This window comes from Diaphorina citri, unplaced genomic scaffold (genome assembly GCF_000475195.1).
Source record: "Diaphorina citri unplaced genomic scaffold, Diaci psyllid genome assembly version 1.1 scaffold769, whole genome shotgun sequence".
Taxonomy (NCBI): Eukaryota; Metazoa; Arthropoda; class Insecta; order Hemiptera; family Psyllidae; genus Diaphorina; species Diaphorina citri.
This window is the reverse complement of record NW_007378202.1, coordinates 12,276-30,989: the sequence shown is the minus strand read 5'-3', so window position 1 is coordinate 30,989 and position 18,714 is coordinate 12,276. Positions and strand designations below refer to the sequence as shown.

Genomic DNA, 18,714 nt, shown 5'->3' with positions numbered 1-18,714 from the left:
AAAAGCGGGAATGTTTGTTTGCCGAGATTGAAACGCTTCGTTCATATCAACTTTCAATAGCGTCACTGAATGTCGAATTTGTCAGATGTTCATTTACTTGCTAAACTTTACCGACGTTCATTCCAAGAATTCATATTGCATGCATCATACTGATCACACATAATATTACTACATCATACAAGGATTTATGATTATTCATTCAGCGTTTGGTTTGGATAGATGAAATCGCACTCACAAAACCCAATCAGGACGAATCTAGTTGAAAGATGTAGGAACCTGCTTTCTCCGTTGATCCAGAATGACTCATTTTTTCAAAAAAAAAAAAAAAAAAAAAAAAAAAAAAATCCAGAGTAGATCAGAATCTATTTGATGTCTTTAGAAAGAATATTGTGTAATTATTTATTTACTAGAAATTTCGTAACGGAAAATTTGGCGAAGAAGAAAGCGGCCCTCAATTCAGACGAGTATTTCCGATCTAGTACGTCTATTTCGGTCAAGTAGACGAAAATTAGCTTTTGGTTTAACGGTTTGTTTAACCCTTTCACTGTCACAGAGTTATAAAAGCCTTTGTCTGTTAACCCTATCCGCCACTTTATCCGTTATCTAACTCTTTTAGCTGATAATTCTGTTTACCAATTAAAACTAATTATAATTATGCTTATCTGTCTTTTTTTCCCGCGATAACCTCTCACTTGCTAAACAAAGAGGCAGGTTGTGACGAACGTTTCAGGCATTTTTCATATCGCGTGTCGGTTATAAAATCCGTAAACGTTTAACCGTTTTAACTTTAACTGATTTGTTGTCTCAATAATCTCGTTAAGTAACCGATCCCTAAGATGTCTAATTTAAAATTTGATAACGCCAAAATCGGCAACGTTGTAACCGCCCCGTCCGGATTTGTAAACACTCCTGGCTTCTTCAAGATTTTCTTTTACAAAAAATACAAATTTATTACCCTGAATAGATAATGTTCGTTCTCGGAACGGCTGGCTTTCTCCTATCCTGTCTTTCTTCTCTCTTCGATTTCGGGACAATAAGACCATAGCAGTTACAGTTCCCTCCCTCTATTAAACCTCTTGAAAAAAAAAAAACTTCCAATTTCTTATTATGTTCTGGTGTTCATTCTCTGTATCCTTATGTTATTCTTGCATTAAAATTAAAAATAATAAAAATCTCCCGCGTTGTGAGCGATGTAAACATTATTTGTATGTTTATGTAAACAATGAGCTGCAATCACATATGAGCTACATTGATCTACGCGTGCACGGATTGAATAAGCGCGCACTTTGGCGTTACGCGTTACTTCTCTCCCCTCAATCTTCTGTCCAATTTAGAATTTTGAGTCAGTACCTTTTTTTTGTGGGACTAAAGAGTCCATTTTCCTAAGCTGTATAAGCTCAGCCTCAGTGCTTTTTTTATTGGGACTAAATAGTCAAAGTAGGCAATTCAGGATAAATAGGATAAGGAAAGTAAAAACCAGATTATTATGACTCGAGAATCTTGTGATGCTGTGATTGAAATTGACTTGACTTGCTCGACCAAAGGAACAGTGAATTCCATTCGACTAGAAAGAGAGAGAGAGAGAGAGCATTTTACAAAGGTCCAAGGTCCATGAGATATCATGAGAGTGGGTACTTTGAAAATCTGGTTTTCCCCTTCAGAAGGTCCGTGGTTCAGTGATTCTCCTCTAATCCTTTCTAGTTTCATCTCGTCACAAAGGGTTTTACGATCAGGGGGTAGTAGAAGGGGTAATTGTTGCCATTTTCTGTTTGGACTCTTGTGTATTGACTGGATATTTTGTGAATTTTGACAACACTGTGTGCCGTTTCTAGAAATCTCAACACGTTGAATGCCATGGCACTCGTACTCGTATTTGAGTGTCATCATCATATGAAACTCACATGTCACCAGTGTTTAACTCATAGAATAGATGGCCTAAGCTACTAAGGGTGGAAGAACTCTATTATTGTGTTATTTCCCCTGATTTAGGTTGTTGGAATGCTGTATTATAGTGTCGAGTTTCCCGATATAGAGTTCATTATTAGAGTTCCGGAACCCAGTCACAGTGTGGCGACCAACGTGTTGAGAAGTTCCTACGTCAGGGCTACGCCACTAGTGTGGTGGTTAAACACATGTACGCCATATAGAGCTCTGCCGCGTTCCGAGTTCCCAGAGCTACTTGCTTCGAACAGTTCCCAATACATTCTCACTGCTCACATGTGAATTACTCTTATAACGTGATCACTCCGTTTCGTTATTCTTTTTTCGTGGATTTCTTTTTGAGAAAAAGTATAATCAGAAAATTGATGGTTCGTGCCAGTGAGTTTTGTTGGTTCAGTGCATTTTCGTTTAGTGTTAATTATGTGCCGTTTATATTTCAAATTCCGCGTTTATAACTGAGTTTTGTTGCCGTGTTAAACGAAGTTTCGTTTGAGAACGAATTTGTTTAAATTAGTTTGTGTGTCCCCCGGATTGGTGTCAGTATAATGTTTGGAATTTATTAATTTAGGCAGTTTAATTTACTGTGGGTCCCCCGCTCCTTCTGGAAGCATCATTTAATGTTGATAATAAACTGTGATACTTTATGAGAATAGAGTACTTAGAACTAATAAATAAATAATAATGGGTCTCGTCTAAATTATGAATAGTAAACTAACAATCCTTGTTAACCCAGAATCTATTAGAGATATCCATCCACCCCTCACCTACCAATCTATTGTTAAATTTTTCTTTAAATCCCGAATAACTAAAAAAGTTCAACCCCAAATAAATGGACATCCAAACTTGTCCAGAGAATATACTTACCTATCAGGTTGGGTTTTCCAAGTTCCTTAACCTAGAGAGTACCCATCAGTAAAAGTCCACCACGTTAATATAATAAGGTTATTATAAAATTATTTATGACTTGTATATAGTAGGTAACTGCGCGAAAAAAAAAAGCGAGCCAAATTTGTTCGATCACTTCGATCATTCATGAACCGATTTTTCCAAGTCCTCTTTTGTTTACAAGCCAAGTTTCCCTCCCTTTTGCTTACGATTTTGATAGGGCAAGGCTCGCACTTGTTTTTCTCGGGATTTCTAAACCTTTTTTGCTGAAAGTTTTGCTGAGAGAGCATCGGACTCATGAAGCCGGTGTATCATGGGTTCTAATTCCTCGGTATTTTTAGCTTTCCCACAATTTCTTTCATATGAATTTCCCCGTGCTAAAGCCAGCGACCTTCGCATTTTTGTTGCCTGTATCACGTTTGTGTTCTTTTCGTTGTTACATCTCAATCATGTTCGTATTCTGGCTTGCATCACGGATTTAGTAACCATTACAAAAGAGTAATTTATTAATGGGACAAGATCTAGAGAAGCAGAAACAAATGACCTAGATGTTTTCAAAATAGAGCACCTACTTTGCCAGAGCTACTTGTAAACGTTTAAAATTTGTAAATTTGGAACCGCGTTTCTCTTTCCCATTTGTTTTTACTTTTCCGAGAATTGCAAATGACCTAGATGTTTTCAAAATAGAGCACCTACTTTGCCAGAGCTACTTGTAAACGTTTAAAATTTGTAAATTTGGAACCGCGTTCTTCTTTCCCATTTGTTTTTACTTTTCCGAGAATTAGGCCTTTGAAATAAGATATCTATCTTTTAATAGCTACTTGTACTGATCTATCCAAAGGCCAAAGGAGTTCTTTGCTTGATGCCTAAACGTGAAAATAGCTTTCACTTTAAGATTTAAGTCAGAATAATGGAAAATTTCGTAATTGAGACTCCGAAAAGTAGAAAATATTGAGAAACCTGAGCAAAAGCCAGGATTTTTTCCCAAGTCATACCCTACTTAAAGCCTACAGGAATTGATTGATTCTCCCCTCTCAGAATGACATGTCCTTAAATCAATTAAATGCCTGGATATATTCCTGTACCTCAACGAACGAAGGGATTACCCCCTATTTCAAATTCCGCGTTTATAACTGAGTTTTGTTGCCGTGTTAAACGAAGTTTCGTTTGAGAACGAATTTGTTTAAATTAGTTTGTGTCCCCCCCGGATTGGTGTCAGTATAATGTTTGGAATTTATTAATTTAGGCAGTTTAATTTACTGTGGGCCCCCCGCTCCCTCTGGAAGCATCATTTAATGTTGATGATAAACTGTGATACTTTATTAATGGGTCTGATCTAAATTATGAATAGTAAACTAACAATCTTTGTTAACCCAGAATCTATTAGAGATATCCATCCACCCCTCACCTACCAATCTATTGTTAATTTTTTCTTTAAATCCCGAATAACTAAAAAAGTTCAACCCCAAATAAATGGACTCAACCACATCCAAACTTGTCCAGAGAATATACTTACCTATCAGGTTGGGTTTTCCAAGTTCCTTAACCTAGAGGGTACCCATCAGTAAAAGTCCACCACGTTAATATAATAAGGTTATTATAAAAAAATTATGACTTGGATATAGTAGGTAACTGCGCGAAAAAAAAAGCGAGCCAAATTTGTTCGATCATTCATGAACCGTTTTTCCAAGTCCTTCTCTTTTGTTTACAAGCCAAGTTTCCCTCCCTTTTGCTTACGATTTTGATGGGGCAAGGCTCGCACTTGTTTTTCTCGGGATTTCTAAACCTTTTTTGCTGAAAGTTTTGCTGAGAGAGCATCGGGCTCATGAAGCCGGTGTCTCATGGGTTCTAATTTCTCGGTATTTTTAGGTTCTAATTTCTCGGTATTTTTAGCTTTCCCACAATTTCTTTCATATGAATTTCCCCGTGCTAAAGCCAGCGACCTTCGCATTTTTGTTGCTTGTATCACGTTTGTGTTCTTTTCGTTGTTACATCTCAATCATGTTCGTATTCTGGCTTGCATCACGGATTTAGTAACCATTACAAAAGAGTAATTTATTAATGGGACAAGATCTAGAGAAGCAGAAACAAATGACCTAGATGTTTTCAAAATAGAGCACCTACTTTGCCAGAGCTACTTGTAAACGTTTAAAATTTGTAAATTTGGAACCGCGTTTCTCTTTCCCATTTGTTTTTACTTTTCCGAGAATTGGGCCTTTGAAATAAGATATCTATCTTTTAATAGCTACTTGTACTGATCTATCCAAAGGCCAAAGGAGTTCTTTGCTTGATGCCTAAACGTGAAAATAGCTTTCACTTTAAGACTTAAGTCAGAATAATGGAAAATTTCGTAATTGAGACTCCGAAAAGTAGAAGATATTGAGAAACCTGAGCAAAAGCCAGGATTTTTTTCCCAAGTCATACCCTACTTAAAGCCTACAGGAATTGATTGATTCTCCCCTCTCAGATGTGTCCTTAAATCAATTAAATGCCTGGATATATTCCTGTACCTCAACGAACGAAGGGATTACCCCCCAATTTTTAAACCTTATTCGGCCCTATCATTCGTCCGTTTGTTCTTATCAGTCCTTAGTGTAATCAATATTGATGACTTGAGCATAAACTTCTTTGCTCTGTTCAAGTCAACAGATTTCTACAGTGGCGGGTGTCCGTTTTATACTTTTCCTATCCCTAAAACATACAAAGCAGCTTACCTAATTGCCCTCAGTCCTTAGTGTAATCAATATTGATGACTTGAGCATAAACTTCTTTGCTCTGTTCAAGTCAACAGATTTCTACAGTGGCGGGTGTCCATTTTATACTTTTCCTATCCCTAAAACATACAAAGCAGCTTACCTAATTGCCCCTAAATAGTCAAAGTAGGCAATTCAGGATAAATAGGATAAGGAAAGTAAAAACCAGATTATTATGACTCGAGAATCTTGTGATGCTGTGATTGAAATTGACTTGACTTGCTCGACCAAAGGAACAGTGAATTCCATTCGACTAGAAAGAGAGAGAGAGAGAGAGCATTTTACAAAGGTCCAAGGTCCATGAGATATCATGAATAATTGCCCTAAAGAACGTAATTTACGTAACGTTTTGGAACTGACTTTTTCTAAACGTTGAAAATGGATCGATTTTTCGTGTTGATACATATTCGAAACTTACTAAAGTATTCGGTCTTGGTCTTCACTCGTATTTTCGTTAAGTTTGAGTTTTGTTTGTAGCTTGCGTCCTAAGTGGTTAGAAGCAAGCCCTACCGGCGCGCGGGGTGCCGGTTGCTCTATCACGCTTCTAGACCGAGTTGTAATTATTTGATCCCTGTCTAATCATTAGGTAAAAATTAAGATTTAAAGATCAACTGTGACATTGTTTATCTAATATTAAAAAAAGGACCCTTATACGAACATTTTAATAGTAAGTCATTTTGTCAAAGAGCATCAACATACTTCCTTTACAATGAAGAAGTCCAAAAAATCTAAAACCTCATCGAACATACCCGTTAGAAAGTCCAAGTCAAACAGGCCCAAAAGTTCAAACCCATTGCCAACCAATGAAAATCAAAAGCATCCCAAGGATAGTGAACTTTTACCTTTGAATGAAGAGCCCTCTTGGAATCCAGACAGAAATGAAGCTTTAGTAAAGAAATCAGTTCATCATGATGAAAATAGAAACGATATTGTTACTCCATTTGACAATGCTAGAGCATCACCACCACCTCAACCTCTGGATGAGTTATATCCTGACGTCCGACCTTCTTCCTTGAGCAGTTCTAGGAGTTCCCCATCATCTGATGATCCAGATTACCAATTAGTACCTTCAACAAGTGTTGCTGAACCTCCATCTTGCCAGTCTCCTTTCAAATTTCCTGAACAATCCTGTGATCCATCGCCCAAGGCTCAAAACAAGAAGAGGGTTCTGTCATTTTCTTCGTCGTTAGTCTGTGATTCAAAACCACGTGCTCAATTTCCTTTAAATCCAGTCAGCAGCGAAAAGTTACCTTCGATTTTAACCAATCGAAATCGAAGCACAATGGATGTTACGAATACGAGTTCAAAGTCTGAAATAGGTGAATCTACCTCCAGTAGCTCCGTGGACAATAGTATCAAATGTTTAGATCGATCTTACCAAAGAGATGATGTAGTTGAAGTGCCAAATCGAGTATTAGCAGCGGCTCCTAGCTTTCAAGATTATCTACATACGTCCCCGAGTGATATTTCATGTGACTCTTCAGACTTGGACAGTACAAATTTAAACAGCACAGGCTCCAGTTGGATTCTTGAAAGAAATCCTGCGTCTATGAATTACTCTGATTCTATTCTCCAAGATAGCTCTGAACTGAAAGAGATTTTTGAATATAGCCCAGAAGACTTTGATTACAGTCATGGAGATTTTGCCAAAGGACTTGACGACTCGGATGTGAAACCACCTCTGTCAACTTCTACTCCATTCAAAACTCAAAACACAAAACCTGATCTCATAAATGTTCGTGAGCGTGAAATTCTCAAGACATTGGAGTATACTGAGGGAAAGATCGAGGCTATTTCACTTATGGTCGACTCGATGCAAACCGATGTATTACAACTTGAACAAATGGCGAAAAGAAAGGAGTCAAACAATAAGATGCTGCAAGAATCATTTGACACGATGAGAAACTCTATTGCCGAAGCGGAAGAAATCAACAATAGCATTTGTACAAAGACTGAGATGTTGGATTCTGACTTGTTTGCCTCTTGGGAAAGTGCTGAAATCGACGATTTCAATTATAATGATGGTAAGAATCCTCGGCATTTATAATAATTTTCTCATTCAAACTTTACCGTAGTAACTAGTGAGCTGAGCCTGTCCTTTGTTCTAGAATCTAGATTAATTCAGATATTCACCCTTCATAAAACACAAACATCGAAAAAGGTTATCTTCTTTACCAAGAGATGTCGCTAACAGTATAGTTTTCTGTTGAAGAAAGGGATTACCCTTGCTTTCCTAACAAAGTATCCTGTCTTATGCTGAGAGATTTATCTCTTGGTTCTATATTTCATTGTAAAGCGCTATTTCAAACGTTCTATGAGGAGATGATGACTCATCTGATTGCTTCATAACATAAGTAGGTACCTATGTGAAATGTTTTTCAATGTTAGAAAAGGTCTTCGTCTTTTCGGTCCCACGCCAAAGGCTTATATTCTAACCTCTTCGTTCCATTTGTAACATGAAGTTTTTTTATTCGCTTTGTTGCCAAATGTTTCATGTAGTAATTTTAGATTTTCAGTCATTAGTCTAGTCTAGAGTACGTGTAATTGGACAAAATAGTGCGTGACTGGCTGTTTACTTACTTTCATTAGTGGCTTCCAGTAAATTACATCTCCATTACTCCATTTTATTGGCCTTTGCGCAAGGTTTGTGAACAAAATATAACGTCACACTTAAGTATAGGGTCTACTTGAGGTGGCTTTTAGAAGATGGTAAATGAGGAGTTTGAGGAGGAATATTGTAGTTTACTCGCTCGATGGTGCTCGTTCAATCCATCATTCAATGGGAAAACATCCAACGAACTGTTCAGAATCGCAACCAACAAAGTAAAGATACTTTGTAAAGATGCGCGAACGACCTACTGTCCGTAAAGTGAAAGTCCGTAAAGGAAAAAGGGGAAAAAAGATGCCCATGTTGATCGTAATCATCCGTAATCGGATAAGCACTTAGATGAACTCGCTCAATGACCATCTCCATCTCTTGTTTTGTTTCAGAATTGACGCACAAGTACGAAGAATTCGAAAGCAAGCTGAGTGGCGAGGAGAATCTGACGAGAGATTTGAAGAAGGAACTAGAACTGCTGAGGAAAGAATTCAACACGCTAGAATGTCGAGTGACGGATATAGAGGACCAGAAGGAATTGAAGGAGAAAATCCGAGAGATCCAGGTAAATCATTAGGGCAGATCATAGGAAAAACAAACCACTTGTGACCAATCTTAACCAAGAACCAATTCACCTTTGACCCCTTTTCGACGGGAACTAAAGGCACCTGTGCCAAAAAGCCACTCGTATTTTTTGGGGAACCAATTCGTACTTCGCCATCTAAACATTCTAAACGAACCAAAATAAGAAGAAATCAGAAAGATACAAAGGTCAAAGATTAATTCTGGTTAGGTCTTTCTAAAAGCCAGACAACAACAAGGATGAGTCTAAATAAAGATGGTACAAAGGTCCAGACAAGTCTTCTTAGGTAACTAGGCACTCATTTGTTTCCTGCAAGCAAGTAGCAACGAGATTACTAGACGTACCAGTCATAGTAACTCGTTTGTTTTTAAATGAAGAAGGTCCAAAAGTCCAAGACTGAATATGAGTTGGGATTTTGAAAACGTAACCATTTGAAGGTACATTCCATAAAACAACTTGTTCAAGTGGTTTCTTTGGTATCACAAACAGGCGTAACTGAAATCCATCCCATTGTAGAGATATCGATATTTTACTCTGAGTCGCAAGTGATATTTTCTATTTTTTTCTTTTGTACACGAAAAGAGAAAAAAGACAAAATGCCAGTGGACCTTTGTCCAAATCAGATAAAGTACGAAAGAAGTCAATATATAGAAAAAATAAAAAACGTCGAAGAAGAAAGAAATTGATTTTTTTTCTTTTCGCTCTCCTGAAAAATTTGGAAAAATCATTTACGCCCCTTTCTCATTACATGATCGATATATCCTACAGGAAAGGCATTGAATACATATGTTGTTTACTAATGCAAAGGAATTGATCATTCGGTCATTTTCCTAGGCATCGAATAAAGATGACTTAAGTTAATGTTTTCCGTTGCATCTTGTTATTTCCAGGAAAAGAAGGACAAATTATCCAGAGTCACAAAGACAATCAGTGGTCAGGATGAAGACTCCTTTTCTCAACAAGAAACAGAGCATCTGTATAACAAGTAAGTCTTCTTTATCCTTTCCTCTTACAATATGGGTATTATTTCAGGACAAACTTAACATCTATAGGTCTTGTACCTACTCTAATAATCTTCTAATACGAGAAATTTTGTGTGAAAAGTCTGTGAAAATTTTGTGTGAAAAGTCTGCTTCGATCGGGATTCGAACATCTGAGACTTTTTCCAGTACCCATCTTTGAGAGCTCTATTAAATTGTGGTCAAATAAATCCTCCTACTTACCACACAATCGACTCACTTCGCCACCAAAGCAGTGATGACTTAATGGTCGGTTCCACAAAGTGAGTTTATTTTATTATATGTTTAAACTCGGTTTAAGTTTGACTCTCGAATTAAGCAATCTGATTTTGTAATTTCTTTTGGAATTTTTGAAATCAAGCAATCGGACTGCTCAATTCAAGAGTTCAAATTAAACCGAGTTTAATAAACTCACTTTGTGTCCCCGGCCATTAGAGAACTTCCTTCACAACACACAGTATAAAGTCAGAACTCGGAAAGCATACGTTTTTAGCAGCAACAGCTTGCACTCCACACGTCTAAATAACATTACAGGGGGGAAAGGAATACTTTCGACCTCTCTGATGATAAAAGCTATTTATCATTCTAAAAAACACTTTGTGTCACGAGAAAGATATACGAAGAGGTGTTCATCAAAAATTCCAAAAGTAACTTTTCGGGAAGAAGCTAAAAAACTCGTGTTTTGGATTTCTTTCTTGGTCAAGTTATTTAAATAAGATTTCCATTAGCATTTCGAATGTGAGATAGCCAGCTTAATTAGCTTGAAGGGTAGCGCATCTGCCTTGTAAGCGGTAGGTGGCAAGTTTGATTCCCGTGCGGTACGAGCTTTATCTTGAATTAAAGGTTCGTTCTCGGAACGGCTGGCTTTCTCCTATTCTGTCCTCCTTCTCTTTTCGATTTCGGGATGATAAGAGCTTAGCAGTTACAGTTCCTTCTATCAAACTTGTTTTTCTTCATATTTTTTCTCCTTTTTTATGTTTATGGTTTTCTATTTTCTCCTCTTTGGTTGTTTTTCTCCTCCTAAAGAAGGCACTGGAAAGTAGATTAGTCCGTCATAATTTCTAACCCTCTTGGATCAATTTCTTTTCCAGGCTGGAAGAAAAGCTCAAGTACTTCATGAAAATCGCCAACACGTGGGAACAGCTCGAGGGAGGTCTGATTCATTTTCAGAACCATCTGAAGGAAGAGGTCGATAAGCTGAAGAAGGAGATGGGAAAATCTGCCGAGTTTATTCAGGAGTTGATCAAGCAGGAACTATCGATGATTCAGGATCCAGAGGCTTTCCACAAGGAAGTCAGTCGAGTTCTGAGCGAGAAATGTGCTGATCCTAAACAGGTGAGTCTCTCTTGAGAGAATAAATTGATATTTGGTTGGGTGGAAGAGCTCACTGTGTGAGGATCCTGCCATAAAGCCTTGGACAAAAATCCGATCCTCTCTCTTTCTATTGGTTTGTCCGATTTTGTCTGTTTGTTTTCACACATTAGAAATTTTTCCGTTCTGCCCCCTTGAACTTTTGGGAGTCCTTTTTTGTCTGAGTGAGGTCTTCACTGAACTATGTACTTAGTGAATGAGATCTACAGTTCACGAAACTAGTTTTTTTTTTCGTAACAATGAAACAACTGCTACTTTAGAATCTTGTGGTCTGTGTCGTAGCATGCCCATCCCGTGGTATACCTCCTATCAGCTAGGGATGAGAACTTCATCTACTTTACTTTCTTTTAAAGTTACCATTCTCACATTGTTGATATGGGAATTTATGATTTCAAAATTGAATGATGGTGTTGCTGTGCAACCAGCCGTAGACTGACAGCCGCTTTATTTGAATATATTTAAATAAATGGTGTAACTTAGACTGTATTCCTGGGACGTTTTGGGACCATCCAGGTTGTTAACTACTTGCTCGGGTGCCTCGGGGACGCCGCCTCCCGTATGGCTGCTTCCAACCACCCCTGAGGTTTGTTATCAGGAGCGGGTATTATATAATGATAGAATATGGTGGAGAGGCTTTGTACACAGCCGACCCGTACCCTTGGACGGAACGACTTAAGATTTGATGATGATTTAAATAAATGTTTCTCTCCGAGTTTTGGATAACGTAAATGAATATTTGCTATTATTCCAGGGTTGCCACCTGTATCGCATGGCCATGCCGAGTTGCGAAGGCTCGGACTCCGGCATATCAGACTCGGAACATGACTGCGAGCGAGATAGAAAGTTGTCGGATCTGAGACAAATGCAGAAGGATTTGGATTCCGTCTTGTCCTCTAATAACAAGACGCTTATTGCTAAGGTAAGGGAACTCCAAGAGACTCTGCGGTGTTACACCCATATTTACGAAGATAAGGCTCGTTCTTAGAACGGCTGGCCTTCTGCTATCCTGTTTCATTCTCTCTTCGCTTTCGGGACGATAAGACCCGTGAAAGTCCCTCTATCAATCATCTTTTTTTTTTAAAAAAAAAGTTAAGAACTCATGATACACACTATGCTTGCATTTTAAGCTCCAGTTATTAAGTTAAATGACTCAACTTGAGGACTTATTAATCTTCCTAACGCCTTGTTTATGTCACCCATTTCATTTAAATTGACTTCATCTTAAACTCATTTTCTCTTTTAAAAGTTATAAATGAGGCATTTAAAGAGATGATGTTTTTCTTATGTCTTGTTCAAATGAAAATGCTAATGGAGCTAAATGTTCTATAATAAAACGGTAGGCGTTTATGTACATTCGTTTAATGTGAGGTCAGGCTGTTATATTTTGGTATACAAGTTTGTTGATCCGATTCTATTCCGCAAATGCTAATTCTCTTAATTGTGTCAGCTTTTGTGTGGCAATGGTTGTTTTGAATCGCGCCCAAGAGAATTAAAAAAAAAGCTCGCGATTTTTTATGTTCTTTCTTTTGTAGATACTAGAAGGTTTTCAAGTGCTTCTAGATATCAATAAACTGCGCTGGAAAATTATCAACCGAGTTGGTTTTATGTACGTAAATCAAACACATTTGAATTCACTCCAATATGATTTGTTATTTTTCTCAAAGAAAATATTCCTTTGAAAAACACGAATATTTATTAAATTTTATAGTTTCACAGGGAGAATCTTCTTCAGATGTTACATTTGTTTTGAGCCCAGTCCCTCAGCTCGCGATTTTCACCACAAGATGTTTTTTTATTAACTTCATTTTATTACTTTTCTTACAAATCGCTCCTACTGTATAAATAAAACAGGAAACAGCATTAAAAAAATGATGAAAAAAAGATTCAAATTCAAAATGTGTTAGATTTTTTATTTATTTTTCCCAAGTCGAGGAAGGGATCTGTCTGTCGAAATACTATCTCACTCTTTTACAAAAGTCTTTGAAAATAAAAGTCTAGCCTGTGAAAGCCTTCATAGCGCAAATATCCAACTTCTTATTCAAATTCGGTCTTGTCAGACGTCTGTTATTTTAACCTCATCCAAGGCCCATTCTTACACCTCATTTTATGACGAAAATTCTTGCCTCACAAGTCAGAGTCAGACTAAAACAAATTTTGGCCAATTACATGTTCGGAATTGATGCTTCAATGCAGCTTGAGAGCCAGTATTTTGTTCGTAAATATCTCCCTCAGAGCGTACAGAACCCCATCAACCAGAGTATCACAGGTACATGAACCCCAACATTGGGATAATAGGGCTAGTAGAAAAATGTTGCGATTTTGAAAATGGTATCTAACACAAGTGTAAAGTGTACGGCGCGAAGTATTAAGGGTGGGGAGAAGGCGAAACATTACTTTTATAAGAACTTTATGTAAATTAGCAATAAAAAGGTGTCTTGCCTATCGACCATGACGAATTCGTTAAATAGTTTTTTCTTGTTCGCATTTTTTACTTTTTTTTTCTACCTCCTTTTTCTTTTCTTCTCTCACTCCTCGTCTCTTGTGATTGCTCTCGATTTTAAAAAGTTTGGCATATTTTTATTTCTTTTCTTTTCAATTTTTTCCTAACGCTTTGTTTTGTTTCGCGTCTCTCTTATTACATGGTTCGTCACACACGATCTGTGTTTTCTTTTAATAGAAGAAAAACTTTTGCCGAGTCTCTCAAATTGAACAGAATTATCTTTGCTATTTATTATTCTAAATTCTGGAGGTAACAGGTCATATATTTTTGGTCCTAAATGTGTGAACTGTCTCTGTAAAAGTAAATCAACAGATAACTTTGATAGAAATAAATTTCGTAAGCTCAACCAATAGTTTGTCAAATTAGATCTAAAAATAGAGGGTGCTGGGTCTACTCGTTAGCTACCGCCTAATTTTTATCATCAATACATATGACGTGTGTTATTTTTGATTCATCTACTCACCCCTCCTTTCTGTACATTTAAAATCTCCCTATCATATTTTTTCTTTCGGTATTTCTTTTTTCCCCCCCCCCCCCCCCCTTGATTTGGATCATTGATGTTAATAGGTTGGTTTTAATTGCGAACAGGGGTAGATATAATTTTCTTTTTGAAGTAGAATACCTTCACATTGTTTTTACTTTTAGGGAAAAAGAGAACAGTCTCAGTAATGTAGTGGTTAGCACAGTCAACTATATTGGACAGGGGTTAAACTTTCCCACAGTTTTTTTCTAGCGGGGAACCACATTGGTGGAAAACATTTTCCCTTTAGGCATCTTACTAAAACTCTTTCCTACTTTTAAGAAAGGACTAAAACTGATGAGGTTCTCACATTTGTTCTGTTTCAGTGATCGTAAGAATCATACGAAGATAATCGCCGGAGCTGCTGGAGGTCCTGCTGTTGCTGCTGCTGAAACCTCCGCCACTACTGACGATCCAGACGATTCTGAACCTCCCTACAAGTCCAACTCCCAACTATGGCGCATAGTAAGATCTGCTCTGCCCTTCCATCTGGCCATCATAGTGATAGCCTGCATGGTGTGGCTATTCGAACCCAACTGCTGTGACCACCTGAATAATTTGAACCTATCTAGAACACCCCAGTTGAAATACATCTCTGGGCCTCCCCCTATTTAGACTCCTTGGTTATATTAGCCAAATAGGACCAGTGTCTTTGAAGGAACTTTCCTTTCAGGACAAAACGGTCTGTTATTAGACGTGAGAATAGTTGTGATATTCATATTATTTTTTTATTTTTTGTGTGTATCGCTTTTTTTTCTTTTTTTATATAGATTCTCTTTCAAAGATATAATTTTTAACGTTGTCTTCTTTTTTCGATTTTAAACGATTTCACGCGATTTGAGTTCGATTTTCGCGAGTTCTGTAGCTCTCCTGAGAAATTTGTTGAAACTGGAGAGCTGCAAAACACTTTTCCTTCTTTAAGTTTTGTTCAATTATTTTTTCGCCAAATAGTAAACTTTAAAAGTACTCGATTGGCTTATTGACTTGAAGGAAAGAGTTCTAATTTTAGTTTTGAACTGAATCTACTTTTGTGACTTTTTGGGAATTCATTTTCGGATTTCAAGACTAAGTTTCTGTCTCCAAAGACAGTTTAAAAGGAGTAATTTTAATTTATTTATAGTTTATTATTTTTACTGCTAGGTACCTTTAAAGTTGATTTTATTTGTCGTTTAGTACTTCAAAATCTAATTCAGCCCTCCATGGGTGCACCACTCATTACCTAAGGGAATTGGAAGAAAGAGTTGCACAAGCAACTCGAAATATTATTGGAAATATCCAGCCTGGTTCTTGCATTAAATTTAGTCATAATTAATCCAAATTTTTTCTTTTTTTTTTTTTTTTTTGTCGTGGCAACCCAAACTTTGAGCAGTCCGTCTACAAATTTCATTGATTGTTTCTCCCTCTGTCATCCTTTGTTCTTCGCTTCGGTTTGGATAGAAAAAATGGTTTTAGACATGGTTTGGATAGAAAAGATGGATAATTTGTTTTCTGACCCTAGGTACCTACAGATCACCAGGTGTGCCAACAAGAACTCAACGCAGGTATATCAACAAGGCTTTATAAAAACCAATAACAATAAAAATCACGATATTTCATAATAGATTCACAGAGTACGAGGAGCTCGAAAGCAAGTCTCAACACTTAGCGTAAATTGTGGTATAACCGAACTTTGGTAGAGCTAAGAACAGGTATTAACAATTTAACATCACCACTTGACTTGTGGTTTTCTGGTCAACACATTTTTCCCAAGCAGGATCAACACCTGAGAACTCTAATCACCACATTGTTTCTATCATTTCGAAAAGTCTTCACGATGGCATTGGAGTAATTTTCTACCCATAATTAGGAAAGGGTTCGAAGTTGAGCAACGGATGCTTCAATGCCTCACCTGGGAGATTGATTCTCTTGTAATGAGAATATAAATTATTGCTTTTTTTTTCTTCATTATTGATTATAGATTATTATGGAGAGAATCGTGTTTTCGGCATTGAATTACTGGGTAGGTGAGGCTAGGTAAGGATCAGAATGATGTGATTGTGAAGAATCTTCGCCTTATAGACTTCTACAATGACCAGGAATAGAGAGGTATCATTGAGTATACCAACATACCTTGGTAAGTAGATAGGTACCTATGCTGGCAGTATAAACAAGGTATATTTTATTCTTTTGAAAGAGAGGGGGAGGGAGAGAGAATTTTTTAAAGAGGTTTGATAGAGGAAACTGTAATTACTGAGGTCTTACCACAGAGAGTTTTCAGTTAATCTAGAAAACTCCTATTCCATTCTTACCACAGAGAGTTTTCAGTTAATCTAGAGTTCAAGAAATACTGGCCTGTGTAAATCAAATGGGTGACGTCATAGAAAACGCTTTACACTGTGTTAACTCTCAGTGGTAAGATCGCCCATTAATGAGTTCGAAAGTCGAAAAACTGGAAAAATTTGGCGGGGTTCTGCCGCTAGCCGCTAGTAGCAGTCCGTACGTTATGACTGGAGTCGTAAATTTTAATAGCTCAAATCTAACTTAGTTGACACTGATTAGTATGCCCGTCACAAGTCTAAACACAACTAATAATAATAAACCTAGAAGCCATCGTAAAACAATACGTGTTTGTTGTTTTGCCAATAAGACTTGAGTAGACAAATATATCTTTTACTATAAGTTCTCAAATCTTTTACTATAAGTTCTCAAATCGTTTACTATAACTCGTATTATCAAGTTCTCAAAAAAAGTTTCGGTTTTACGCTTTTACGAGGTAGACCTAGTTCAGTTTACAAACCTAGCTATCCGCGACCTAATGGCTGGATTACAGCAGGCCAGCAGGCAGTCCAACTATTGGCCTTGAGCGAAGACCTCTGGCAGCCAGTAACATTCCAGTCTATTTGGAGCAAATACAAATCTCTACAGCTACGAGTCCAATTGATTCTGGCCAATTGGACTGGAATGTTACCGGACAACTGTGGTGTTTGCTTACATGAGACCAATAAAGCTGGGCTACCTTTTGGCGCTGAACTGCTTCAACCACAGCTTATAAGACGAAGAATAGCAGATTTGATGACCTTATAGGGGTAAAGGGACTTCACTGCAGGGGTAAAGGGACTTTTCAGTCCTACTTCCATCTCAGAAGGATAAACGAGGTATATTCTATTCGGGGTTTATTCTCTTCTGCTGCAGGACCTGCTCTAACTGAGATAGTACTCTGAACGTGCTCCCCAGTCCATTTTATTTTTTTATGGACCTCTCCTAGTTTTGGAAGTGAAACTTTTTTTTCTATTCAGAGAAAATTGTATACGTTTATGTATTAGGTAGGCTACCAAGTTTTATATTTCGTCGCTTAGGAACAACACAGCCCAATATCCATTTGGCAAGCTTTTCAGGAGAAGCAAATATCTAAATTTGCATCAGCGATTCCTTTTTCTAAGGGGCGAATGATTTTTTTGATTGAAATTAACAGCCTGTTTCCGCTGTTGTAGCACAGTTTCAGTTAAAAAAAAAAAAAAAAAAAAAAAAAAAAAATCTTGTGATACCACACGACTTTTTTTGTGGAATACGTACGCATAGACCATAGGCTAAAAACAACTTCTTTGGAATCAGGGGACCCTAAAATGGATACGCCTACCCATTTCCCCATTTTGAAACTTTGGTCCGATTGAAATACTTTCTCATTACTTATAGTAATTACTTATAGTTATAGAAAGAAAAATTACATTACTTTCCTTCCTATAGGATAAGGATAGTAAAACTAATGATAGTAATGAATTAATGATGTTGATTTTTATCCTCTCTAGAAAATGGACGAGACTGAGGCCGAGCTCCGCAAGTTGAAGAATCTGAGGCGTCTCGTGTTTCACAGCACATTACTCCCTCAAACAGAGACTGAGACTGTAGACGCTGAAACTCAACAGGACACTACAGCCGCTACCTCCGCTAACACTGCCCCCTGGAATATCTGCCGGTAAGTGAACTAGACGCTGAAACTCAACAGGACACTACAGCCGCTACCTCCGCTAACACTGCCCCCTGGAATATCTGCCGGTAAGTGAACTTTTTTTTTGTAATTAAATAGACTACTTTTTTAAAGAGAGACTTAATCAAAATTTCTTCATTAACGGATTGCCCAATTTGTGGGCTACTAAAGGAATTGAAATGGAAACGATATGCTCATTGTCCATTTTAGCATACAAAAGTTCTTGTTTTCTTGTGCTTGTGATGTTTTTCTTATGATAGGTACCTACAAGTAATTCTATTTTGTATTTCGGTCCTTGGTGTGCCAGTGTGCATAAAAATAAATAAAATATACAAAACAATAGGTACCTACTGTAGCATTTTATTGAAGAGTAAAAGCAAATTAAATAATTAAACTACATAATTTTACTCCAACAATATAGAACGCAACGGGTTTATGTAAAGGATTAATACTCTTTTTAGCTACCGAGCAGTATAGGAAGGAAACAGCTAGCAGTTAATCTTAATCAAAGTGCGTACAAATGTCAACAATGAAAAGTCATAAAAATATAATTAATTCAACCATAAAAACGCTCAAACT

The 18,714-nt window shown here is 37.3% G+C and overlaps 1 protein-coding gene across 1 annotated transcript; it reads left to right on the top strand.

Moving 5' to 3' along the window:
* Positions 1-5,929: 5,929 nt before the first annotated feature.
* Positions 5,930-18,123, top strand: LOC108252726 (the record flags this gene model as incomplete). Its single annotated transcript, XM_026825540.1, has 6 exons — positions 5,930-7,603; positions 8,571-8,743; positions 9,652-9,746; positions 10,872-11,115; positions 11,903-12,070; positions 17,957-18,123. Coding segments are annotated over exons 1-6 (2,162 nt in total), but the record flags the coding sequence as incomplete, so codon positions are not given.
* Positions 18,124-18,714: the final 591 nt, after the last annotated feature.